The 27,546-nt window shown below is 38.3% G+C and overlaps 2 protein-coding genes across 4 annotated transcripts; both read right to left on the minus strand.

Moving 5' to 3' along the window:
- Positions 1 to 968: 968 nt before the first annotated feature.
- On the minus strand, positions 969 to 14,447 carry LOC149019932 (DEK domain-containing chromatin-associated protein 1-like). 3 transcript variants are annotated; one of them, XR_016172126.1, is made up of 12 exons: positions 13,519 to 14,447; positions 13,385 to 13,418; positions 12,788 to 12,867; positions 12,548 to 12,607; positions 12,272 to 12,382; positions 12,103 to 12,183; positions 11,947 to 12,015; positions 2,649 to 3,231; positions 2,195 to 2,289; positions 2,084 to 2,114; positions 1,617 to 1,840; positions 969 to 1,342 (listed from the first exon to the last, which is right to left on the minus strand). XR_016172126.1 is itself a non-coding variant. In XM_089147928.1 (11 exons), exons 1-11 carry the CDS (start codon positions 13,915 to 13,917, stop codon positions 1,668 to 1,670), a joined length of 1,716 nt encoding a protein of 571 aa, XP_089004054.1. In that variant the 5' UTR covers positions 13,918 to 14,447; the 3' UTR covers positions 969 to 1,667. The 3 variants fall into 3 exon arrangements, 1 of the variants encoding a protein (XP_089004054.1); XR_016172125.1 differs by having other exon boundaries at positions 969 to 1,498; XM_089147928.1 differs by having other exon boundaries at positions 969 to 1,840.
- Positions 14,448 to 15,320: 873 nt separating this feature from the next.
- On the minus strand, positions 15,321 to 27,509 carry ARP2 (actin related protein 2). The gene is made up of 15 exons (XM_089147930.1): positions 27,294 to 27,509; positions 26,388 to 26,498; positions 24,577 to 24,711; positions 24,400 to 24,471; positions 24,209 to 24,287; positions 23,876 to 23,925; positions 22,569 to 22,672; positions 22,416 to 22,484; positions 22,267 to 22,330; positions 20,362 to 20,430; positions 19,996 to 20,079; positions 19,337 to 19,395; positions 17,192 to 17,258; positions 15,933 to 16,016; positions 15,321 to 15,766 (listed from the first exon to the last, which is right to left on the minus strand). Exons 1-15 carry the CDS (start codon positions 27,333 to 27,335, stop codon positions 15,686 to 15,688), a joined length of 1,170 nt encoding a protein of 389 aa, XP_089004056.1. The 5' UTR covers positions 27,336 to 27,509; the 3' UTR covers positions 15,321 to 15,685.
- Between the last annotated feature and the right edge of the window lie 37 nt (positions 27,510 to 27,546).

Here is a 27,546-nt window from a genome sequence, read left to right on the forward strand (position 1 = left end):
TGAGCCAGGAGGTTGCGGGTCATTGGGTGGCCGGGTTGTGGTTCATCAGGCCACCCAATTAAGATCTCCAAGAAACGTCAGGGAGGCACTCCCAACTGGGTAAGCAGCCGGAGAAAAAAAAAATAAAAAATAGAAATAGAAAAAGAAAAAGAAGACATGGAGGTCCTTTGGTTATATTATTTTAAGGATTGTTATCCGGTTAAAGGTAATAGATAACTCAATACGCAAGTGCGTCTTCATTTGGTATGACATTCTTTCAAATTGGTATAAAAATTAGTAAACAAATAAATTCGTTATCGAATTGTTTAGGATGTGTTGAAAATTCATAGAAAAATCCTTTTCTTTCTACTACTACTACTACTACCAAAAAAAACGACAATGTAGTGGTCATGGGACCTGGCGGTTATGGTAATAGTGTTGGCGGCCCAACTAAAAAATGGTAGTTTTTCATTTTAAACATAAATTATTTTCACACATTAAGATTAACCAAACATGCTCTAATCAGGAGTATGAATCTTACAAAATAATAATATAGAACAGGAGGCAAATTCAGCAAAATAATTCCATAAAAGAAACACTCAAAAGCAGCAGAAATTTTGAGTCAGCTTCTTACGGTCTCAACTATTTTCAAAAATTATATTCTATGAATATATAATTAAAAAGAAAACTAATCTTCTGTGTAATATAAATCACCCCTGAAATTGTGACAAAAGACACCACCATAACCTAGCCAAAGTTTCATATGTAATACATTCATACCTTTCAAACACCAACCCAACCAAAAACAAAAAAAGAAAAGAAAAACCCAAATGGATCGTACCGTACTCAATGATTGATTTGATGAGCCGTTACTGTTAGCTTTGAGTGAAAGGAAAATTTTACGGAAGTTTCTGTAACTATTAGTTCAACAAGAAATCCTAATCTTAGAACAAAATTAAAAAAGTTAAAGTTTTCCTTAACCCATGGAATTACTTCAAACATCACCATTCATAGAGATTTTCATTTTCGTCAAAGGTGGAAAGAAAATCCTGCATAAAAAACATAAAGCATCCACAAAAGATACGGCAATGACGACGGGCTTTTAGCAGCACACCACGCTTGATAAAAAAAAGGGCCACAATTGATCTCCAGCCGAATAAGAACACCAAACGAACCCACCAGGGGAAAAAAGAATGGGTGAAAGGGTCTAAAATAAGTAAACCTGTTATAAGGCCTAGGGCAGCAGGTAGCCTTCTTCTGACCTTTTTGAACAGGAGTGTCACTGTTTCTGTAAACAATTCACACACCATTAGGCATGCCATGCTGGGTAAACGGCAGTCTCTCATCTTTCCATGCGTCTCTACTGAAACAGATTAACTCGGTAAGGAAACTTAAACTAGAATTTAATTTTTCCATACAGTAGATCAAGTAATAATGAATACATATATCTATTATACAAGGAGACAAGGCTGCACCCAGATTTACTGCCTAAAGAAGATACCTTCTAGCAAACTATGATCTGAAAGAGGGGGAAAAGAAGAAAGGAAAAAAAACTAACGTTAAAAAGCTATGCCACCTGCCGGATAAACAGTTCAAAACCTTAGAGGTTCAAAGAGATGCCATGACAGATCAAGTACCTCAAATGCACCTCACGGGTCCATTATGGTTTCTTAACCCAGTTGATTGACCTAGTCATCATTATCTTCACTTGCCTTATCAGCTTCACCCTCAGCTTGTTCATTATTATCATCTTCCTCGTTTTCCCCATCATCTTCCTCATCAGTCATGTTGGTTATAACATCTTCAATTATACCCTTCACTTCTGTCTTTTTATGCATTAGATCCATACCAAAGCGGGTTCCTGAACAAATAAGTCAACACACACCTGTTAAAATTATGTTATACTACTCAAGGAACAGAATGGTCCAGGGCCATGAATGAATCTCACAGGGAATCTGAACTCTGGACAGAACACTTATCGCAACCCTGAAACTACATCTTTTCAAGGGGTGCAAACAGGATGGTCCGATTTAAACCTTATTAACCATTAAGTTATATTGAGTTCATCATAAAAATTCTATATTGCAAAAAGAAGAAATGGTACCCAATTGCCTGATAATATCTGACAAAGTTGCCTGCAACAATGAATTACAAGGTTTTGTCAGTATAAACATTTAATAGCAGAATACATAATACTAAATCAGACATTACTCACTGTATTGAAGTCCACTTCTTTCAAGATGGCAGTTACCACAACATGCATCTCTTCCCTGCTTGGTTCAACCGCAGCCTTCTTAGACTTACCCTTGTCTAAAAAATAAAATAAAATAAAATTACCAAAAAGTGGCAGCCAAATTGTGTTTGTACAAAATTAGAAACAAAATAAAGCAGCTTGTAACAGAAGAAAGGAATGGTTGATATTCAATGATACTAGAATATCAATGGCTGAAACCTACAAATTTGAGATGATTCATCAAAGGAAAGAGTGGTGTCTAGTTGAACCATAAGAGATATGTAATAGGTACAGAGACAGTCTAAGCTTAGATCCTTCAATCTCATAAAATCCAATTCATGTTGAATCTCATTTCTATTCTCATAAGATCATGTGGGTTGAGGAGGTGGGTAGGGGTGGGTAAGGTGCGGTGGGGAGTGGGGGAATTACAGTATACCTTGTTTCACCGAAACCTTGGCCCCAGACTTGCTTGTTGATTCGCCTTTCACTGGTGTACTGGATTGCTTTGCTCTTCTCTTGTCATCCTTTGTCTGTTTATTTATTCCTGCTGCCTTGGATTTGTTTGGTGAAGCAGAAACTCTATCATCATCATCAGCAGTAGCAGCACCTTTTTTCTGAGCAGATGAAGAGCCTTTGGCAGGGCCTTTTACAGATTTCGTTGGTGTTCCCCTTTTGGTTGGGGTAGCTTTAGCCTTACCCTTGGCCTCAGAGCCCTTAATGTTCTTACTAATGCCTTTTACACTTTCCGTCTCTTTATTTGTCTTGTCTTCCTCTGATTCACTTGCGCCCTCCTCAGATTCATTTCTCTCGTCTTCCTCTGATTTACTTGCACCCTCATCAGCTTCTTTTGTCTTGTCTTCCTCTGATTCACTTGCTCCACTCTGCTCTTTCTGGAGTCTATCATTGTCATCACTATCATCAGAATCACCTTTAGTACCAGCAGAACCAGGTTCATCTTCATCCTCAACTTTGGAAACAAGTTTCTGCTTCTTTGTAACTTCAGGACTTCGTTTTGTTTTCTACATGTAATAATGCATGTAAAATATATAGATATAATTACCTCAAAAGTGAGATTGCAGAGGGGACAGGGAGAGTGCATGCACAAGGGAGTACCACCTAAAAAACTACAGTATAAATACGGACAAGTAATTTTGGTTTTTAAGAAAATGTTTACAAAAGCACAAAACAACAGTTAGAAGTTCAAAACAGCAGTTAGAAGTTGGATAGACAAAATAATGTGCAGACACTGAATTTTTGTCACCCTAGAGGACCCTTGAGACAATAATGAATTGGATTCAAACTGCATTTAAATATCGCATGGCAGAGCATGATTGGCTTACCCTTGGTGTAACTTGGGTGCCCTAATAATCTCAAAACTGAAATACTTCTAGGATAAGTGTTTTCTTTTATTTTGAAGCCAAATTTAGATTATTACAAATGCTACTGTATGCCACAATAGGGGGAGTGTTCTCCCTATTGCAGCTTGATTTTCTTTTTGGTTTGTTTTCCAACTAGGAGTAGGATTCCTAGAATTCTCTTAATTCCTATATCTTGAGTACCCCGAGTTGTATGTTCTTAGGGATTCCTACTTGGACCCAATAGTTTGGGCTTCCAGTTTATCTAAGTTTTAAATATTTTTTTAAAAATGATACAATCAGTAAGGGGAGCTTCATGGGTATCAACCACTGGTATTCTTAGCAACCTTGCCTCTCCCTTTGTCAATCTTCTTATCCTCTCTAAAATGGTTGTTGGTGCTTGAAGTCTGGTATTGTCATATGGTATCAGAGCATGAATACCAGTAAACAAAGCTTCTTTCAGCTGCAGTTCAGATAGATATACAAATTCCTTCAGTTCCTGGTTGCAGCACTTCTGCCACCGGATTACTACATTGTGCCCCAGTTACTGATCTTGTGTAACTAAACTAGGGCATCCTGATTAGTATGCTAATGGTTATGAAGATTATTACTTGTAGACATCAACATTCAAGAGCTAGACGCATGCAGATTCTGAATATAAATGCATAATTCTAGATTACTGAGTTCTGCAATTACTATCTATCTATCCAGCTGATACGGGTAATCTTTTGAAACCTAATTGCTCCCATACTGAAGTACATATGCTCAACCCAGCTTCGAAAGAATATTGGAGATTTCATTTTATTCAATCAAGTTTCCTCTATTATCTCCAGGCACCTTTTCTTGGGAAGATTTTTCAGCAGTGTGCTTAAATTGATTCTGTGTTTTGATACATGAAGCTGCTCATCCCTGTCTTTTGGGGGTAGTTTCCCTCCATAAAGGTACCACTGATTAAATTTTCAGATGTCTGCAATATATTGACATCGTGCTACATAATCACTCAAAACCTAGAACAAGATTTCAGTTTGAAGAAATTGCTGCTGCTGGCTGATTTGGTCTCTGAGATAAGTTCTACTATCAGGTTCTTGTGTTTAACTGCTGCTGGCTATAATTTTACATGCTGCCTTTGATTCCTATTTGCCAATCTGCATTACAAATGATCCCAAGGCTCTAGTTGACAAATTCACATCAGATAACCAAATTCAAGCCTAATAGTGTCTCTAACTACTTGTAACAGGCCTAGGCTGTTCAAATCTACATCCACGTAAAATCAAGGTTCAAGGCCTCAGTTTCAGACCAGGGTTTAGTAAGGCTCATGACCAAGTTAGTGTATTTTCTGTTGGTCCTTGGTTTAGTTGGTCATGGGACCTAATCAGGTCCTGAAAATTGCAATATAGTCTATTTTGGTGCGCTGAAAACTGAAAACCAAGTGGAACCCTTGGTGGTAGAATACATATTTAACTTTAAAACAACTAACTCAAAATGGTAGTTTGACTTTTGACTATGGTTGCTAACCTTCATTTTGTGGCTGTAAATATACACTAATCTGGCCTATCTATACAAACCTTTTGTACTAGAATACATATAGTTCAAGTAACAGCAAGAAAAAAAAACAGACACACATTTGAAATGTTGAGTCACCGGATTACTTGTTCCAGAAGAGATTGTGGGATTAGGGCAAAAATAGAATTTTATTTATTTTGCCTTCAAAACCCAATGAGAGCAACTAAAACTAGGTATTTTTATAATAATTGATCTTCAGTTGGTCCTACTGCCCTTCCAATCTAGTGCTACATCATTAAGCACAGAAACCAAGTCCCTCTCATAGGATAACATTGCAACATTTTGCAGGGTTCTATTACTTCTCCCATATTTGGAGAGTGCTACTTGTACACCTATAGTTGTAGAACCTTCAGAATACACCTTCTACATATGCTCCTTCTACTGCCTCTACGTGGGTCATTGACTTTTGACTTTGAGCTGACTGCAGCATACACCTTCTACATATGCTCCTTCTACTGCCTCTACGTGGGTCATTGACTTTTGACTTTGAGTTGACTGCAGCATATAAGTGTTATGGCTCCTACTCTATCTGTTTTAGCAAGGAAAAGGTTATGGTTGCAGATCATACCCTTTTTTTTGTATCTAGTAATGTTGTAATGTGAGAAATTGCTCCTCAAAAGTATACTATTCACAAGACCCCAATAGGGTATTTATAGTTATAGCCTAGTTAAGCCCTATACTAAGTAGGAAAAAGAAATATAAAACAAATAGAAATAAAACTCTAGACTTATTAGGAAACATAATCCTATTTTAATTAGAAAACCTTAGTCCATGTTTTCAACACTCCCCCTCAAGTTTGAGCATAGATATTTATCATGCTTAACTTGCTCATAATGTAATTGAATATCTTCGTGCTTAAACTCTTTGTGAGCACATCAGCCCGTTGCTCATTTGAAGTAACAAAGGTGATATGGATCAGCCCAGCCTCAACCTTCTCTTTGATGAAATGTTTGTCAATCTCCACATGCTTAGTCCTATCATGCTGTACTAGGTTATGAGCTATGCTGATTGCTGACTTACTATCTAAGTATAACTATATAGGAACCTTAAAATTTGTCCCAACCTCTTGAAGCAGCCCTTTAAGCCATAATACCTCACAAATGCCTTGAGCAATCGCCCTAAACTCGGCCTCGGCATTGGACCGCGCAACCACAGCCTGTTTCTTGCTTCTCCAAGTCACAAGGTTACCTCCCATATACACACAATACCCAGAGGTAGACCTATCATTTGGACATCCTGCCCATTCTGCATTTGTATATGCTTTAATCTTCAAATGTCCATGAACTGAAATTAATATTCCTTTTCCTGAAGTAGTCTTCAAGTATCATACATATACTGGCTAACAAGACTAACTACAAATGTGATGTCAAGTCTAGTGTGAGATAGATAGATCAACTTTCCCACTAATTTTTGATACCTTATCCTGTCAACTGGTTCTTGTTCCTTTGCCTTCAAGTGTAGGTTAGGCTCAATAGGAGTCTCAGCAGGTTTACGTCTTAGCATTTCAATTTTCTCAAGAAGATCCAATGTATACTTCCTCTGGGATAGATATACACCGCTAGTAGAATATGTCAAATCTAAACCTAAGAAATATCTTAGTTTTCCCATGTTTTTTTTATCTCAAATTCAGTCCCCAAAAAAGTCTTTAATGCTGAAATCTCATCCTCATTACTGCCTGTGATCACAATATCATCCACATATACTAAAAGTATAGTGGTGTGGCAACCATCTCTTTTAATAAACAAAGTGGGGTCTGCATTGCTTTGCATATAGCCATTATAAATCATTGCCTTATAGAACCTTCCAAACCACGCTCTTGGAGATTGCTTCAACCCATATAAAGCCCTCTTTAACTTGCACACTTTCTTATAAGTCTCTGTAGTAGAATACCCAGGTGGTATATCCATATGTACCTCTACTTGGACTTCTCTATGCAAAAAGGCATTCTTTACATCTAATTATTGTAAACTCCACCCTTTATTAATTGCACATGAAATAATAGTACGAACTGTGTTCATCTTGGCAACATGGGCAAATGTCTCCTGGTAGTCAATGCCATAAGTCTGAGTGAAACCTTTGGCCACTAATCTTGCCTTGTACCTTTCAACAATCCCATCTACCTTGTATTTGATCACAAACACCCATTTGCACCCAACAGTCTGCTTTCCTATGGGCAAAGTGCCAAAGTCACAAAATCCCACGTTTTTTTTCTTCTTTTTCCAGAGCTTGCATTTCCTTATCCATAGCTTATTTCCAGTTTGAGTGAGATAATGCCTCCTGCCAAGTGTTAGGAATAGAAGTAGTGGACAAAGAAGAAATAAAACTTCGAAATTCTGAAGATAGTGACTGATATGAAACATAATTGGAAATAAGATGTTTGGTGCAAATTCGAGGCTGCTTTCTTAATGCAATTGGTAAGTCCAAAGTAGGATTAGAAGAAGGGTCAAAGACATACTCACTTGGAGGAACTGATTGTTCAGGGCCAGGAACCAAAGCTTTTGACTGGCTTGGTTCAGAAGGGGTCACTTGTTGCTTTCTTTGATAGGTCTTCAGAGGTGTAGTCTCCCCCTGAATATCCTCCACCAGCTGTTCCTGTTCGGTCATTCCATCTTCCAAAGGAGGATCATCTGCAGGAATCTTAGGAAAAATATCGAAAGGAGGAATCAACACTAGAACCTCTTCACTAAAACTCTCCCCCGAAGAGGTGTAGGGGGAAAATAAGGAATTTGTTCATGGAACACAACATCCATAGAGACAAAAAAACAATGAAAACTAGAATGATACACTTAGACCCCTTCTGTGTAGGAGGATAACCCAAGAAAATGCACTTTAACCACGAGGATCTAACTTTCCATGAACATGGTGGTTCTGGACAAAGGCAACACATCCAAAAACCTTAGGTGAGACTGTAAAGGCTGGTGTCCCTAAAAGAACCTCAAGGGGACAACGTTGATCTAAGACTCATGAAGGCATTCGGTTAATTAGATATGCCGCAGTAAGAATGGCTTCACCCCAAAACCGAAGAGGCACATGCATAGAAAACATGAGGGAATGTGCTACCTCAAGTAAATGTCTATTCTTGCGTTTGACAACCCCATTTTGAGGTGAAGTGGCGACGCAACTAGTTTGGTGTATGATGCCATGGTTTGCTAAGTAGGAACGGAATGTGCCTCCCAAGTACTCAATTCCGTTATCTGTACAAATGATTTTGACCGTCGCCTCAAACTGAGTCCCAATCATATTATGAAAATTTTGAAAGCACAAGAAAATGTCATTTTTTTGGTGAAGTAAACACATGTGGTCCTAGTATAACAGTCAATAAAAGTAACAAACCATTTATGACCAGATACAGACATGGTCTGAGGACCCACACATCAGAGTGAATGACTTAAAAAGGAATTTTACTATGATTATTTGAAATAAGGTAAACATGCCTAGTTTGTTTGGATAAAATACATGTCTCACAATAAAAATCATTCAAATTACACCTTTTAATCAGATCAGGAAATAATTTGGACAAAATAGGTAAAGGAACGTGGCTAAGACGACTATGCCATTGTAATAAGGTAAAAAGTGCAGGAGAGGTGGAACTAGAGACCGTAAAAAGAGCTGATGTCTCAAAATACATCTCTCATAATAAAAATCATTCAAATTACACCTTTTAATCAGATCAGGAAATAATTTGGACAAAATAGGTAAAGGATCGTGGCTAAGACGACTATGCCACTGTAATAAGGTAAAAAGTGCATGAGAGGTGGAACTAGAGACCGTAGAAAGAGCTGATGGGGACCCATCCATTAAGTAGAACCCCCATTTTTGTTTACCACTGCCAATCGTAAGCCCCGTTTCCAGGTCTTGAAACACACAATGAGAAGGAAAGAAAGTTATTTTGCAGTTCATAACACGAGTAAGGCTACTAATAGATAAAAGATTAGCCGAAAACTTAGGAACATGCATGACATTAAATAAGGTAAGAGAAGGCGAACAGATAATAGATCCTTTCCCAGAGATAGGGGAGAGAGACCCATCAACCATTCAAACATCCTGAGCAATAGGACATATGAATAAGTATGAAACAAAGTAGATGAGCTTGTGGTTGGTTGCCCCAGAGTCGATTACTCAGGAGGGATAAGTTAAATTGACATTGTGACAACCAAAAATACATGTGGGGAATTGTGGATCAACAGAGGGAACAATGACAGATGCTATACTCGCATTGGAAGTCGGTACTGGAGAAGATGAGTCAAGTATAGACATCAATTGGCAAAGGTGCTAGAGCTTATCTGAGGAAAGAGGTGTTGGAGTACTCAGGGTGTCAAAATTGGCTTGATTTGTAGATGTTTGATTGCTGCCCTTGATTCCATCTATCTCCTCCACGGGAATTTGTTGGATGTCCATGCAACTTCCAACACTTGACCTTTTTATGATGCTCTTTTCTACAATACTCGCACTTTATTAGAGAGAGAAATTTACCAAAACTAGATTTATTATTACCATAACCAACCACTAATGCAGATCTATCAGATGTTTGAGTGTGTATTATAGCTATCCTTCGACTGTCCTCGGTATCTACCATGGCATAGGCTTGAGCCATAGAAGGGAAAGGATCTGTGTGCGAATTTGATCAAATTCTATATTCAATCCTGCCAAAAAATCTTAAACTCTCTATTTATCTTCCCATTGTTGAAAGGCAATAGCATCTTCAGCATTCTTCGGTGTAAACTTCCCATAGAAATCTAAAATCTGATAATATCCCCGAAGAGTGTTATAGTACTGAGAAAGAGTAAGGTCCTTCTGCTGATTGATTTTTCGTCTAATTTCAAAGCACTGTGCATCATTGCCAACTTTGGAATATGTATTTTTAATAACTTCCCAAATAATTGCCGCATCAGGAAGGAGGAGATAACTCTCTGTTATGCTAGATTCAATGGAGTTGATGAAAAAACCCATGACCATTCATTTGTATACCACTTGAAAATTGCAAACCAGGTGTGGAAGATTTTGTAGAAATCCCATCAAGATGGTCAGTAAGACCACGAGCACCAACAACGAGGGAAGCTGAACGAGACCATCTAAGATAATTTGTCCCATTAAGTTTCACAGTGATTATTTGAAGCGGAGAAAATTCACGATCTTTATAAATGAAAGACATGAGAGACTCTTCAGAATGTACCGATAAAGGAGATATGGGATCAACCATCATCGTAAGGAGAAATCATTCAACTTTACAAATAGCCCCTTGGACTTTTTTAAATTACAAAAAAGTCCCTAAAATCATTAAAAATTGCAAAAAAATCCCTAAACTTTTTCAAAATTACAAAAAAAATCCTTATTTTCAAAATTACGAAATAGTACTGAGAACTATTCAAAATTGCAAAAAGCTGCCCTTGTGGATTGAATGAATAATTCAGCGTATGAATAAAGGAAAAAAAAAGGGGGGGGGAAAATTTGAGAAAAAAGGCAACACTCTTGGAAGATCAGAGGAGAGACCCTGCAATCCAAAACAACATGAATCAAAACCGGAGAAATACAAACCCAACACTTTTGGATTTGAGAAACCAAAAACCACCACCAAAATAATCTCTTCCACTCTCGGAAAGCAACAAAAGTAGTAGACCAGCAGAGGTTTAGAACCTCTGAAGAAGAGAAAAAAAGGAGATAAAAGCCAAAAAAAGAAAGAAAGAGGGAATCGTTGTAGCCAGCTGATAGAAGCCAAGATTCGTTAAGATCGGCTGAAACAGAGCAGCTAGAGAAGAGAGTAAAGGAGAAATTGAGGTCAATCTCTAGTTCTCTCTTTCTTCCTTTCTTCCCTAATCGAAATTAGGCTCTTGATACCATGTTGTAATGTGAGGAATTGCTCCTCAAAAGTATAGTATTCACAAGACCCCAATAGGGTATTTATAGTTACAACCTAGTTAAACCCTATACTAAGTAGGAAAAAAAAATATAAAACAAATAGAAATAAAACTCTAGACTTATTAGGAAACATAATCCTATTCTAATTAGAAAACCTCAGCCCATGTTTTCAACAAGTAAGCATACTGTCCATGACACTTCTTTTACCTCTCATCTCTAAGTTGTATAATAAATCCCCTAATTCTATTGTCACTTTTTCCTTTCTCATTGTGTTTTACATGAGATGGTGACAAAGGGGATTATTGACAATGAATGTGAGGAAAAGGGGCTCTTCTTGATCCAATGCCCCCTCTACCCACGGCTTAGTTGTACTCTCGTGGGGCATAGTTACAAGAGTACCCTGTAATGTTTTGGTGTCAGTGTTTGGGCCACCCATCTTGCACTGTTAATGAGACAAAAACTGCCACTTTTGATCCCTCCAATTCCTTCATCCTATGCCTTTTTAGTGCAAACAACGTTTATTTCCTAAACATTGCCAAGAATTATGAGATACTCAATCCACAAACTCCACCCACACCTGTTAGCCCAAACCCAAAGCAAGACAATCATTCAACAAACTGTAGAAGCCACAACCACGTCACTCTAATGAAAATTATAGGATCTCTTCTATAACCCTAAAGCCTATTTACTTGATTCCAGATATTGTTTATTTTGCCATTTCTAACATGTTTCCTGCCATAAATCCATATTTTTACTATATCCTATATACAGTTTTGTTTGGAATTTCACCTTTGCAGTCAAGGTTTGAAGGATACCAACTTGCATTAACACACACAGAAGATTAAATGCAAAAGAAGCAATAAGATTCTTTTTTTTTGGGACAGTGACCCCTTTGTCTCTCTTTTTCTTAGGGGGTGGGGGTGGGGGTGGGGGTGGAAGATGACAAGATGGAAAATGAACCTTGTCTGATACACTTCCTGACGCTATTTTCGTCCCTGCACTGGACTTCCTCTTTCTCTTTTTACCTTTCTGTGATTACAATAGTAAGGAAGCAAAATCAGAAGATTCCCAGAATTAAACCTCAGACTCACTAAAAGCAAAGCAAACATGTAAAACCTGCTCCTTCTCAGCAAGTGAGACTTCTGTAGTAGCATGAGGAGATTCTAAAAATTCCAACAACTTTGCTGATAGCTCCTCCTGAAAGTATAGCTCAACCAGATAAAACAAATATTTTGCAACAACACAAGGCAAACACCAGTAAGAAGATGAGCAATTGTTAACCAACCTTTCTTGTATTGGACTTGGAAAATGGAACGTCAAGCAAATCACAGAAATCAAACAATTTTTCCTTGACAAATTTATCAAGCTTTTCCTTTATTTTTGCCCTTTGTTTTTCCTATAGAAAAGACAATATGGAAAAAAAATCACGACCATTGAACATTAAAAAGAGAAGTGAAAATCACTGATTTTCCTCTCTTTTTTCCCCCACTCAATTGACGTTGATTAGTGAGTATTTATGTGAATGGAAAAGATTTGACAAGCCAAAATCAAAAGAAAGTACCTCATTCTGAAGCCACACATAGCCAGAAAACTGACTTATATTTCTCTTCAAAACATGTACCTGCAAACCATGTATTTTTCACGAGCTTTTGATATTATAGGTGCACTGGAAAACAAACAACCCATTGAATATGAAGAAGAAAATAGACTAAACACACATCAAAAAGAAAACCCCAAGGTCAAAAATTAGATTTGAAAATGGATTTGGACAATTGGTGCAGAAACCAGGAATAAACTTCACCTTGGCTTTCTTCCCAAAAAGGATTGTATGAAGAATCTGCAGGTTTTCGTCAGGTTTTCTCTTTGACAACTTGAAAGCCACTGAAACAGTACGAATATCAAACTTACAAACAGATCACTTTGAAAATATTTTAAAGGTTATGCTACTGTCCCTGGTCTAAAATTGAATAGCGAAGAGCAGCAGGATAATGAGAAGGGGGAGGGGAAGAAAAGGGCAAACCTAAAAATTCAAGGGACTGATCCATTATGAAATAAAGCAAGTTTTCACATCATGTAATACCAAAAAAGATAAGTAATATGAACAATAGGTTGTACAGAAAGGACGGACAGTGACATCAAACAGAAAGGAGAAGTCGACAGCAAAGGATAACCTTTACTGTTCGCACCCAAATAGTAGCACCAGCATTATGCATAGGGGTCACAATTAACCTTTTCAGTTGAGTGATGGAGATTTCGTTGTTCCAAACATGAACAATTAACATTTTCAGTTGATGTAGATTCCGTGTTTCCACGCAGAAAAGAGGTAACATATAGGTTAGGACTTGAAAGAACCAGGAATTGATGAAAAGAAATGTAACCAGAAGCTAAAAAAATGTACCATTGGGAATATCTTTAAGCTGAACACCACGACCCTGAAACCGCATATGATACCGTTTTAGCATAAAACACGAGCCGAAACGTGAAGTGGACTGAAAGGAATTCAATGAAACAGTACGAGAGTCACTGCCGTACCTGTTCAATTGACAAGACTTTTGTTGCGGGAACCTTTTCAGAAGACGCTGAGTAGCGTTCGACAGATTTCCTTTCTCGCGAAGGTCTGTCGGCTGGTGTAACATGCTCTACAGAGCTCGAACTCCTCTTTCTTGGCTTCTTGGGGGTTGATTCTTCTTCGGATTTCGTGGACTCCCCAGCAGCAGCACTACCACCTTTCTTGTAGCTGCGCTTTCGACTTCCTTTGGCCTTCTCGCTTGGTTCTTCTTTCCTCTCACTCTGATCCCCTTCCTTCCCAACATCTTCTTCTATCAAATCCTTCTCCGCTACTTTCTCTTCGTCCCCTTCTACGGCAGCTTCTTTCTCTTCTGTAGCCACTTCTTCATCGAGCTTCTTATCTTCGGGAGTTTCAGAAGCCATTGAAGCAAACAAACAGATTACCAACCAAAAAAGAAACGGAACTTGAGCTAACCCTAAGTTCGTAAATGCAAGAACCCTAGTAGAAGCACTGGCGATATCTGCAACTGATCTAAGTGCTTCATATAGAATCTTGCTCAAAGGTACCCTTTTGCCACTAAGGTTTAAGACCTAAAACAGTGTAGAACCAGAGAGTGGAGACTAAAAACTGAAGACTGAAGAAGAGAAGAGGTTGAACAAGCGCGTCCGAACGGAGTTCCGGGGCGAAAAAGTTGGGTTGATGTAATTGTCAGGAGCGGACAGAAGAGAGAGCATTCGATAATCCCAGATCTGTAATAAGAGAAATAAGAAAGGGCGCGCTGAAACTGAAAAATGCTCTGTTTGAAATTTGACGTTAAATTCATAGCGCGCTCTGGAATCTGGTCTGCTACTCTGGTATCCCTCGGAGTTTCGTGTCTAGTTCTCGTTAAGCGCACGCTCTCTATGGTTCAACTTCAAGTCCGCGGCACAGTACCGGAACGGCTATGAAACCGATACGTTATTGAGCACAAACCCTGAATCAAATCGAATCAAACGAAACTAAATTCAAATTTTAGAACCAACGGACATTAATGAATTTTTTCGATTTAGGTATTTATGATAAAGAAAAATCTGCCGATTTAGCCTGAATTGTCGGTTCGGATTCCAAAGTAACATCCTTTTATTTGAGACGATATGGCACATGCTGATTGTTATTTGGACTATTTAGTTAGAGAGGTATTTATGTCTAGAAAATGAAAAATCATGCTAGCTTGGTCTAGTTGCAGGCAAATGGGAGGGTGGGAAAAACGGAAGAAAAATAATTTTTGAAAATAGAAATCAAGTCTGCAATCAGAATGCTGTGTGTAACTAGCTCTTATAAGATTTGGTTAACGTTGTCTTCCTTGTACTTTTTGATATATATAATGTATATATATATCAATTTACATATATATATTTTTTTTTTTTTTTTTTTTTTTGGTTGCTTCCCCACCACCCCGCATGCAATATAATATTTCATTTTTCGAATTAAAAGAACCCACAATGCTTCACCCTGCACAACACTTATATGCCTGGATCCTCTACTCATCATGGTAGACCTCCCCGTCACCAAGATTGCCGGCCCAGCAGCAAGCTGAAAGTCTGAAACACTAATTGGTTCGAGTCCAGAGAAGTTTTTCTGGGAGAAAGGGCATAGAGTGTTATGGGGGGGGGGGGGGGGGGTTGGTACAAGACTTCATTTGAACTGCATTATCTTTTTTTTTTCTTTTGTTGGTAAACATTTGAATTGTATTATCAACCACGTACATTTTGGACGGTAGCAGCACCCAATATATCTTTACCTGACTTGGAAGGTTTTATCAGCGACAACCATAAAAGACTAGGAAGGTTTTAAGGGACAACCATACAACAACAACAAATAAAGAGGCAACGAAAATGGATGATCCAAGTGCTGGTGGCCGGGGTTTGATCATCTGCACTTCTCCATCTCTCTTTCTGTTCAAGATCCGTCAATAGCTTCATCAGAAAGACGAAATGGCGGCAATTATGCAAATCAACAATTACATTCAACAGGCATATCCTCTTTCAAACTGGCCTTCCCTTCACAATAGAGGGTATCTACAAGGGAGGACTCGTTGTCACTGGATCTTGATTCCTTTGCATGAACTTAAGCACCTTACCACCCATTGATCCCTGCTTGTAGAATATGAACTGTAGGTTACGTGACCAGACAGGGCAGAGGATGCAATTGTCAAGCCTGACCGCATTTCCTCAAACAAGCAACCCCCTCCTCCAAATAGTCCTGTTTGGTAATCCAGAATTCGGGTGCATCCTGTATGTAATTAAGCAAACAAAATAGCAACTGTCTCATGAAGGTGGGGGTAGACATTCACTTTTGACCAGACGCAAATTGACAACTGCAGAAACTCAATACTCTTGTACGTGTGGAATCAAGAATCAAAACAATGGGGAATGGTGAGGAGAAGGGGACCGCAAACCTTCATAATTCCTGCTAGGACTGCACCTCCGAGGTATACCATATGCTTTCTCCGTGGTGGATCTTCGATCCGTAGCCGTAATTTCTGTCCTCACAAAAGTTAAGAAAGTGAACTAAAATTGACTTTCACTGTAAGCAATACAAATATATGTTAAACTCTATTCAATAACACAGCCTTATCACAGCATACGTGGATCCTGCCTCTCCAATCAACTCCATTCAAAACCATATATGATACAAGACCTAAGAAACTCCTCTCTCCAAACTTCTCCCGTAGTCATCTTAGATCTTTACCTACCTCATTTAGTTCTATAATTAAGCCTCTTATATGCATGTCCATACCATAACAAATGACTTGCTGGCAGCCTACCATGGCATTAGAGCCACCTCTAAATCAGCTCTAATTTGATTATTACTAACTTCATCCTTCCTAGTTTTATCTGTATGACATTTCTTATGTAACTACCCAACACTTCAAGCGATGCATGATACCTGGTTAGCCTTGTTGTTTTGACTTCTCTAAACTTTTTCACATTCAAGGGAAGGGAAAAAGAAAAGAAAAGATGTAATCTTTCCAGAAAGAGAAATTGGGAAATGACATCAACATATTTATAGATGGCTTCAAGCTTTCAATGCCCAGTGTCAGAAATTTAAACGGATAAATATGGGAAATTGTGGACAAGAATATTACTTCCGTAGAAAATACATCTCGTTGTACTGCACATTTATATTTTCTTGTCAGTTGTTAAGTATTTCTGAAGTGTCTAACGGTGTGAACATTGGTAATTAAAAAAATCATAGTAAATACTGAGGTCAATTCACCAGCAAAAGAATAGAGAGCTCTACACTTGGAGAAGTTCAATCGGGTAAGTTGTTTTGACTCCATAGTGAGCACTGTCATTGTTGAGAGGTTTATTTAAGCTCTCTGCAGAACAGTAATCTCATCTAGAAACTGTATCATGCCAATCTCAGAGAGCCCATGACTATATATTTATAATATCTCAACCCTTTTACCAGTCCAAGTGTCATAGCCTGTCACATGTTAAAGTAACAGTAGAGACCTTGTCAACTATGGCAACTGTTTAATATACTTGGTAGTGTCTCATGCTAACTACTTGGGTTGGATGCGGCCCACTACAGATACTTCTAACTGAGGAAAGACGACCATAATTAGCTAGAAATAAACTAGAATAATGAAAAATGAACACGTGCAAGTAAATGGCCTGAATAAAGTGAGACGATAAGGATCCAGAGCTTTACCTTTAACCCATCTTTATTCCCCTTCAAGACAACTTCAAGATAACGGTCCAGAATTTCTTTCTCCAGACTGTCAGAACAAATCAATAAATGTTACTTCACATACATCTGACATGTAAAAACTGAGATATCTTTTAAAGTGTCAAAAATTGAGAAGTGTATCTATAGCTAGAATAGCTAATCAAGTGTCAAAAGACTCAACATTTGCCTGGTTTCACTCCCTCCGACTCTCAGGTACTACTTATGGGTACCTTCCAGAGTCCCAAAACAGAAGCTGAATCCTGACCTCCTCTTTCTTGACTATTCTAGGAAACCCTACTCTATCCTATCCATACATTTCCACCTTCCAGCTGTAGTTCAGCCCCAGATTTTGAGACATCAGATCATCCTACATCAAATACCTAAATTGGTAAGGTCCTTGATGCAAGATATATCACACTTCGTTAATTAAAATCCTAATCCTAATCTTACTCTGTACTTCAAATGTATCATGTCTGTCTGGAAAAGATACAAGATTATAGAAATGGTGTATAAACCTGCATAGTAATCACTTTGAACACAAAAATGTGCTATCATGCCTACAAAACAAAGGACTGTCAACAAGCCATGTCTGGATCCAAACCTAGACTCTCATGATTGCTCGGGGGTATATCATAACAGCAATCCAGGATCACATTCATGAGCAGTGACTCGAGAGTTGGCTAACAGACCAGACCAAGTGAGTAGCCAATCAGGGCCCAACCGTGTGTTTTAGTTTATCCACGAAGGTGGCTATCACACACCCATAGAACATGTCTGAGGCAGCCAGCATTCACTGGTGTGCCTCATGTTTAAAACAATAAGATACCATTGGAGAATATCAACTCAAAGATTTCATAAGCCACATACTTCACAGTTAACTGTCCATCATCAGCTGGATTCGACAGATACAATAATTTTTTTTTCTTTTTCTTTTCAGATGAACAAAGAATTCATTACCAAAGAACCCCTGAAGGGAAAAGAGAATGTATAAGAGGGAAAAATAGGGACAGTAACAAAGACAAAGGCCCCAGGAAACAAAGAACCCAGACCAAGGGCAACTAAAGGGAAGGTTAATTACTAAGCAAGTAATTATATCAACCACTTAAGGAGTATATTTAGTTACTTCAAGAATATCCCTATGAAAGCTTACTTTCTTTATGATGTACAGTTAAAATGTCATAATCTGAGCATTCAAGCTCTTTGGGTAACGTATGATGCTGTATTGTTCTGTGCATCAACTTGTATTTTACCTACTTCTCTAGTTATAAATAGAACATGGCTGTGCCTCTATAGACAAACATCATTATATTCCCCAGCTCCCACTCTCTTACCTTCATAACAAGTTTTCAGTCAGGGTTTGAGATCAAATTTTACAAGGATTTGGAGTAGATTGACTTTTTTCCAGGTACGGAAGCTTAAACTTGAGTTTTTAGGCATTGATCAACTTCATGTTTTTGTTGGCTAACTGATCTACTCAAGCCCTTCCCCTAGATCTAAACCCCTCTTCATCTTGAGACCAGCGCTGATGGAAGTAGTAGCATATCTGTATCTATTGAAAAGACAAGTCACAATCGTCACAATGGGTTTTCCACTGGAATAAGTTTTGGTTGGGTAAATAAATCTGAACCTGGTCTTTGCCTGTACATATCAAGGTGCCCATCAGATAACTGGGTTCTGAAGAAAACAATTTGATACCCCTATTTAGAGCACTAAGGGTACCTTGAGGTCCATGACATAGGAACCCCAAATCCACAGCATGTATGGAATACACATACTTGAATATAATTTATTCAAAATTAAAGAAACTTCTCTCAAACAGGATAACTCTAATACTCAGTCCAGAAAATATTTAACACATAACCTTCAAGAAACAAGAGGGTTAGGGTCCAAGCAAGTCTGATGCCATGTCCATAATGAGCATCATACACAAGAAGGAAAATCCCTTGAATGTGCCCAAATACTAATTCAAGCAAATGTGCAGATACGTAAACATCAAATATCTGTCAAAGCTAAGAAATCCACCAATAAGACAATCGCATCCAGAAACTCAATATGGACATTTGAATATCCAGGAATGACAATGGAGTAATCAATTAACTTTTGGAAACCGGAAAAAGAAAACATTACCGACTAGGTAATCCAGGATACATGGTACTCCCTCCACTTAGAACAATATGTTGGTAAAGCTGCAAAACAAAGGCAAATCACACAGAACATAGGCTGGAATCCAAAAGGCATAAAAGAAAGAATAAGAAATATTCCCATCATTTGTGGATCCTGCTTCTACCAATATAGGGCAACAATAAACAAATGGGATGGGTGGTCTCATCAGTGTCATAACAAGCATATTGATAGGGCAAACTTATTAACAAGTAGACACCATTTTGTAAGAGTCTGTCAACCTCCATCTCCCAAACCCAACCCCCCCCCTCCCCCCCCCCCAAAAAAAAATCCCCCCCCTTGGGGGGGGGAGTTAAAGAGGTAAGAAATCAACTTCAGGATTTGCCCTGTAGAACAAAATTCTGAAGCTGGTCCCAAAGGAACCTACAGAATATAACCTATTTGTCAGAGTCACGTCCACAGATGCATATGCTCTTAAAGATACTGAGAGCAAAATTAACTAACTGGAGTAATGAGTTATTCACTGGACCCCATTTAGTTGGGTTAAGTCTGAATTGCAGTCTGTGTGATCAAATATCCACTAGTACACCAATCAAAGAGTAAAACCTGGATGCTGTAAGAATATACTGGAATGACCATATTTTACAAATTATCTAGGTACATACCATCATACGGTTGTCAATATCCATTTCCTGAATGCAGCGAAATACCATGTCCGCCATACCATCGCCTTCTACATCTATTAGTTCCTGCACCCAAGACACCAAATGATCCAAATCAAAGTACAATCTGATGTCATGTGGCAACAGCTGCCAGATCTATAATTAAGACCCTTAATAAAGAGCTCTTCAGGGCATTACAATAGCAGCTTCTGAATCATGTCTTTGTTTTTCCATTTCAAGTTCTTAATGCTTGGTGCTTCAATCAGTATCATGAATAGCATTGAAAACTGTTGAAAGAGTATCACACTAAAGGAAGCCTACATTCTGAACACCACCCTCTGGCATTTGAAGAGAAAATGGAAAACTTACAGGAGTAAAAAGAGCCTCAGGAGCTTGGAACCGTTCAGTGCCAACTTTAATAACCCTTCCATCTGGTAGCTGATCAAATCAAGTTCCAGCAACAAGAAAGAAGCAAAAACCAAACATAGAGGTTTTAGATTAAAATGAACATATAATTCCACCACTACCAAGTTTTATACTTTGCATGACTAGACAAATATGGAGTGTATTATGATCGACACACTCCTCTAAAACTCAAACGGAAATTCTTATAGGAGTCATACAACCAGCTTGTGGAATCTTGAGCAGTTTAAGTATTACATACATAAACTCAACTTAGCACAGATGAGGATGTTCAAATGGGTGTTTCGCAAAACTAGGAAGGATAAAGTGAGAGATTATCACATTAGAGCTGACATGGGGGTAGCTCTGATGCATGATTAGCTGCAAGAAAGTATTTTGAGATGGCATAGCCATGATCAACTGAGGCCTTTGGATGCTCCAGTACAGAGAAGTGTTTATTCAGGTTGAAAAAAAACTAAAAAAGCCAGGCCACCAGGGGCAGACCAAAATAACCTTGAAAAAATCACAGATGACTAAACACGAGACATTCAAAATGAGGTTCCTTAGCCCTTTTATCAAGTACTACCTCAAAAGAGCTCACCGGAGAACAATGATCCCACTTAGTTGGATAAGGCTAGGTAGTTGTAGTTGTTGTTGTTTTCCAAATTGAATAATAGATGCAAGGGTTTATTATGGTAAGTTTTGAAGAAGCTGGTAGCAAAATCAAATAAACCAGAATCTGTGAAGAAGAAGAGAACCCCTAAAGCCATGGTAGGTTTCAGAATGATCATAAATATTTATAGTTGCAGATGTATGCATTGATTATCAGTGCTGCCCTTCCCTAATAGATTGAGCTTTTAAAATGAAATGATAACATGGTACCAAGCAGGGAGATCAAGGGATCGACTCTGAGGAAGTGCATCAAAACTCCTGACATTTCTTCTCCCTCAGCATCTCGTGAAGGAACTGTAATGCGAACCCCACATGCAAGGACCATGTTGTCTTGGTCTGCACTTGTGGGTGAGTGTTAACTTATAAGATTGATGCTATCTTTTACTAATATTTCAGCTTTTTAAGTGAAATGAGAGCAAACAATATTGTCATTAAAGGAGAGTCCAGTAGGTATTTAATTCAAAAAGACCCCAGATAAAGAAAGGCATAACACTAAAATGACTCTAAGAGACCAAACACATTAAAAATCTTTTACTTCTCTTTCTTTCTTTTTTTTGGGGGGGTGCCTGCGTTTTTTGCAGGCAAGGACTATGGGATACAGGGAGTAACACTTGAGAAAGAAAGTAAAAAATTCTATATTATTTAAAATTTAGGGGTCAAAAGTTATGGAAGAAAGATTTCACTTAAAGAACCTTGCAAACACTAATTGTATGTTGTTAATTCTAAATCAATATAATGCATTGAGACATACTCTAAGCCTTGAGACTCAAGCTTCTGTTCATGCCTTCCACTCCGGGAAAAACTGATTCAATATTTAACCACATTCTACAATTCCAGTAATATCATATAAAGAACTGAAACCAGTCCTCCAGTTTAAATCCGGCATATGGGCTAACCAAATGCCGAAGGTTACTACACAAGCAGAGTCCGCCGGGGGGGGGGAGGACAATTTTCCTACACAGCCTACATTAGGAAATTATGATTATTAACTTCGCCTGAGGGCAATGTTTGGGAATAGAGTCACTTTGTGAGGAGTTGTCTGTTTCTATTGTATTCTCCATGTACTAATGAATTTCTATGTAACCAGAGGTTGATCTTTGATTGCTGATCAAGGATTTTACTTTTCATAAAGCTTATTATTGTAACGTACAAATACATACATGCAAATGGCTGGTGCAAAATTCTGAGGGGAGAACTTACTGTATAATTCTTGACAAGGATTGTGGTTTCCAGTCCCAGCTGGTATTCCCGTTTGTAATCATAACTACAGTAAAATAATAAATCTAATATCAGGCAACAATGTGACAAAGTTCCACAAAAATACTCCTGAAAAGATATTTGAGCTTCACCTGATGTAACAGAGCTTCTCTTTTATTTCCCTAACAGTTTCAAAGTCTGCATTTCTATTCATAGCATACCTTAAAGCCACAAATGTTCATCCTCCATGAGAACACAGAATGATAATGATATTGTAAACCTTTTCAGAAAGAGGACACCCTTACCCTCTTCGTAGGAGCAAATCAACAAGATAAGACGTTATATGCCTTCCAGCAACATTCATTCGCTTTGTAAGATGAGGGAATGAGAAGCCATCAACAACTGGAACCTGGAGAAAAAAATCTAAAATAAATGGATCTCAACTTTTAGGTTCCTAGTTTTTCTTCTGTAGTAGTGGATACTGTCTGTCGTACATACATTATATATATACACTAATTCAAAGTTAGGTTCTTTTTAATTATCACCTTATTACCCAGAAAATGAATAAATGAGACACCTAAATGATGTAACAAAAATTTTCAAACATTTTACTATTGGGGACAATGACAAATGAAAGTAATATCAAAACTTAAAAATTATAGCTCAGAGCAATAAACTGTCTATCTGATTTTATTCAATCCAATAAAACTGACACTAGTTCCTTTTTATTTTTAAACCGACAGCTTCATTGAGACGCAATTATGTGCAAGCTTAGCATTACCATCTTATTAAATAGGAGAAGCAACTAACCAGATAGGAATTCCCTTCCCAACAACCAAAAGGATACATAAGATACAAGAAGAGGCCCATGCATGAATAGCATGGTAGCTATTACAAGTCTTACTTGCATTAATCTGTGTTGGATTTATCAATAGATACTAATAATAATATTAAGCATCATATAGGTAAGTATCATACTGACACCCACCGATATGTATCAGCTGATACAATACAATACTTAATACTTGCTAGGCACTTCTATATAGCAATAAAAACTCTTGGCACAGGGACGGTTTCACAACTATTGGCATAAGAAAACCTTCCTCAAAACACAATTCATCGGCAAATTTGTTAATTTGTTACTGTACCTTTCAGCCCAGTCAATTGGTTATTTACTCAGGATTCAACAATGTTTTGTACAGGTAGTAACTAAAGTTTTGCAAGGGGAACGGCATGTCAAAAGAAGCGCTCATAACCACTTGGTGTGGCCACATGAACATGAGTAAGGCTGTTGCTAATTCACAGACTTTTTAATTTTCATGAAACTACCACCTCATATTTTTACTTATTTATTGGATGAATAAAATATCATTACCAAAGCCCCAAGAAGGGGAAGAAAGAGAGGGAGGTGTGGCCGTGTGGGGAATGCACAGCTGCAGAGCAGTAAAAGGTGGAGGGGGAAGAGGAGGTCCAAAACATCAGTGGATATTTAATAGAGTACCTAGCTGAATTATCACAGTTAACTTAGCTATAGAACATGGATATCTTCAAAGTAACACAATCATGAGAAAACAATCCCCAACAGCTTCAAACAATTTACAGAGCATCTTACCACGTGAGTGACACCATCACCAGAGTCAATAACAAGGCCAGTCAGCAAGCCTGTGGTGAACAAGTGTCATGTAAGAAAACAAGCATCAGACCCGATAACACAATTGCCCAAATAAAAATAGAAAAGGAAGAAAGCACAAAAACAAATTTCAAAATGGAATACAGAGAATGCAGAAAACAGTTTTGAATGTCCTCCAGCAGTGTAGGGAGGCCTTTCTATTATCATCCACCACCTTAAAAAGGAGCCATCACCAGTAGACCTTTTCCTTTTCTTCCTCCCCCCCCCCCCTTTTTTATTCTAATTAAGAGGTGTAAACCTGGGCTTTATAAGCACCTTGAGCATACAGTGTCAAAACAGCTTGGATTTGAATGAAGACACCTTCAAAGCTGTACTTTTCAAACATAGTCTCTACCTGTAATTTTTTCCAAGACACAACAGGAATTAACAAGAAACATGCATCATACATGAAAAGATCATGAACTCACGGAAACAAACAAGAGAATAGATCTCTAATCGATACTAACCATTTTTTCACGGTTTTTTGAAGGATTAAGAGGTGGATCTGTGAGCAAGATCTTACATTCTGTTGGGTCTATCTGTAAAAAGATAGTGGAAGTCAGTTAGGTCTATCATAGTAATTAGCCAATGTGACTTAACACTTCTTTTAGGTTGCAAAAGGGATTGAGGCACAAGAAAATTACTTTTAATTCATTGAAAAATGCATGATCCCAAACATGGCCCATATCATCCCAATGCTGCACAATGCCATTGTGTACAGGATAAGATATATCAAGCTGATGCCGCAATGCTGCACAACCATCTCCAACCACAATGTCCTAAATGAATAAAAGCATAACAAAAGCCATTCAAACATCCAGAAATCTAGAATTCTTACAGATCTTAATACTTTAGGGCCGGTTTGGTTACATGAATCTAGAGATTTCAAATCCCTGGATTCATGAATCTGAGAATTATACCCGTTTGGTTGTAAAAATCTCTAGATTCATGAAATCTAAAGATTCACGTTTAGGTAAAAGGTGAATCGAGATTTATGGGTAAGGGTGAAACCGAGATTTCAAAAGCTATACAATTGTCATTCACAAAAATCATGTCGATCAAATAATTTTAGGATGAATTCCGTTTCTTCCACAACCAAACACTTAATTTTATAAATTATAACTCCATGATTTGATCTCGGTTTTGTCTCCGCTCTGTCCCGCTCTTAGATAATCCTAAAGTCATAGTGAAATTCCTACATGATATGATTAAGTTTGAGCAACAACATAAATAAACAATTAAAACACATATGTAAGGGTAAATATTAATGATATATACTATTTGGAACTAACAGATAAAAAATAATAATTTAATATTTTTCTCCAAAAAAAGCATTGGATACTTGAATCAGCTTCTTCTCAAGAAAAGTTTCCTGATTATGGATGCCCGCTGTATACTTTCCATACGTGTGGGTAATTTTTGTTTTTTAAACACAATAAAGTTAATTAATGGGTTTCCTCTGCTCCTTGATCAGTAGCTTTTTCATTTAAAAAAGAAAAACAGGGACAGATCAAGGGAGCTAACATCTAATGCCACTGAAATTTTCTTGCAAAATAAGTCTGCTATGGAAACCATACTTGCATCACTGTAATCAGCCAAGAAAAGTATCAGGACACATTAATCAAGGAGAGACTTGATCAAACTGACTTGTGAAATGAACAATGATCCAAGAGAGCATGCCAGGTGCTATTGAGCCTTTCAACAGCAGGATCAAACCCAATTGACAGCCTTTTCCAGGTCCATTTGGACCAATTAAGGGCCACCTCACAGTGCTTATCCAAGCTAATTCTGGGTCCTTGAAGGGATGAGTTTGTAGTTGGCCCTAACATTTAGCATCTATAATTTTTTTAACACAAGGTGATCACTCTAAGACTCAAGGTATTTGCTCCAATGTCAAAGCAATGGACCCTTAGCCAGGTATCGTTAGACCGATTAAGGGCCATTACCAGTGCTGTTCCTGCTTATGCTGGGCTTGAACGGGTGAGTTCGTTAGACCGATTAAGGGCCATTACCAGTGCTGTTCCTGCTTACGCTGGGCCTTGAATGGGTGAGTTTCAAGATGGTCCTCACCTTTAACCCTTTTTTCGGGCACAAAGTGTTCACTCTTAAGAACTATGGGGTCAATGTCAAAGAAATAGGCCATTAGCAAGTGTCTGTAGACCAATAAACGGTCATTACTAGTGCTGGTCCAGCTTATGCTGGGTCCTTAGAGGCGTGAGTTTGCCAGTGGTCCTACACAAAGCAGTCACGCATAAGAACTGAGCCTAAGCATTTGCTCCAGGGTCCAATCAATGCCCAGATGTATTATTGGTCAAGAGGTCTTGTCCAAACATTCAAAGCCTTTTTAGCACTTAGCACATACCAAGTTAGTCCAAATCATTACCTAAACATAGTAGACTTGAAACTTTTTTTTTTTTTGGACTGGGGGGGGGGGGGGGGGGTTGGGGCATCTCACCTTCAACTCCTGTTCCACAAGTGATTCTTCGTACCGCAGCATGGGCCTCCCCACCACACAAGGAAATACAGATGTTGGGAAGTTTTCCGCAGCAAATCCACATTTTACATACTGTAAGGAATGCATCAATCAAATACTGCAAAAAAAAAATCTGAAGGAAGCATTTGAAACTATTCAGGGCAACATTCACAAAACTCATTGCAAAATGCAGATAGTGAATAATGGTGCAGCCAAATCTTGAGTCAACATGTCATGATCTTCAATTTGTTCCTAGAACTATGGTTCTAGCCTCTAGGACCGTTCTTAGAGGAACCAAATTTCTCACATAAACAACACATTTTAAACTAGCTTATTTCCCAGATCAGGAAGCTATAAATTGTAACAGCATAGTCCATACCCAAAAAACGTTTCATCCTCAAGTATAACAACACATGTCCATGTTCATATACGAATTTGCAGATGCCTACAGCCGTGTTGACTCTTTATGCGTTCTGATGCGGACTACTATAAGAAGATTAACAACTTGGCAATCTACGACATTCATTAACAATCTTGATAGTCAACAATTTCACCAATTATCGTTGCATAAAACTCAATTGTTTTCAAATACATGCTGAAGCATCCCAGTGTCAGCAGTTAAACAAACATTTCAGCGACATCTATTTTTCCGACAATGTGTGTCAAACTACTCTCTGTCTCCTCTGCGGTACTCTGACGATTTGTGAGAACTCAGATCAGAATCTAGTTAACGGATGATTCAATAACGGAAGTGACGAATCCAACCGACGCCAATTCTAACAGTTCATTCTCCACTGAAGGTTTAGATTAACAATGGGTAGACAACGCTCGTAGCAGCAGAACAGTACGAAAAGAAGTAATAAGTTATACAGAATTAAAGAAAACTACCCCAGTGCCATTATCGCAGACGACGACATTTCTGTTGTCCATTCTCCCTGTCGATTAGCTGAGTTGAGGATCCTTTCTCGTTTTGCGTTCTTCTGGCTAGCTCTCTTGCAGGTTCCCGACAACTTTTCTCTGTATCAGGAACCTTGCCACTTACGTTTTGACGGAGGGTGTTGTGGCTTGCGAGTTGCGAAAACCTACCAAACTGGTGACTGCGACTGAGCACCGAGTCGCCAACCCGCCAACCCGCCAACCC

The sequence above is a fragment of the Hakea prostrata genome, chromosome 3 (genome assembly GCF_041222555.1).
Source record: "Hakea prostrata isolate BN-2017 chromosome 3, UWA_Hpros_2, whole genome shotgun sequence".
Taxonomy (NCBI): domain Eukaryota; kingdom Viridiplantae; phylum Streptophyta; class Magnoliopsida; order Proteales; family Proteaceae; genus Hakea; species Hakea prostrata.

Bases quoted from the DNA above. Each gene is read 5' to 3' on its own strand.
- LOC149019932 (XM_089147928.1), bottom strand. From the start codon at position 13,917: ATGGCTTCTGAAACTCCCGAAGATAAGAAGCTCGATGAAGAAGTGGCT. The intron at 13,419-13,518 runs GTACGGCAGTGA...ATGCGGTTTCAG, and splicing joins AAGTCTTGTCAATTGAACAG to GGTCGTGGTGTTCAGCTTAA. The intron at 1,841-2,083 runs GTACCATTTCTT...TTATTTGTTCAG, and splicing joins AGATATTATCAGGCAATTGG to GAACCCGCTTTGGTATGGAT.
- ARP2 (XM_089147930.1), bottom strand. From the start codon at position 27,335: ATGGACAACAGAAATGTCGTCGTCTGCGATAATGGCACTGGG. The intron at 26,499-27,293 runs GTAGTTTTCTTT...CATTCCTTACAG, and splicing joins TCTGCGATAATGGCACTGGG to TATGTAAAATGTGGATTTGC. The intron at 22,485-22,568 runs GTAAGGGTGTCC...TGTGGCTTTAAG, and splicing joins GATTTGCTCCTACGAAGAGG to GTATGCTATGAATAGAAATG.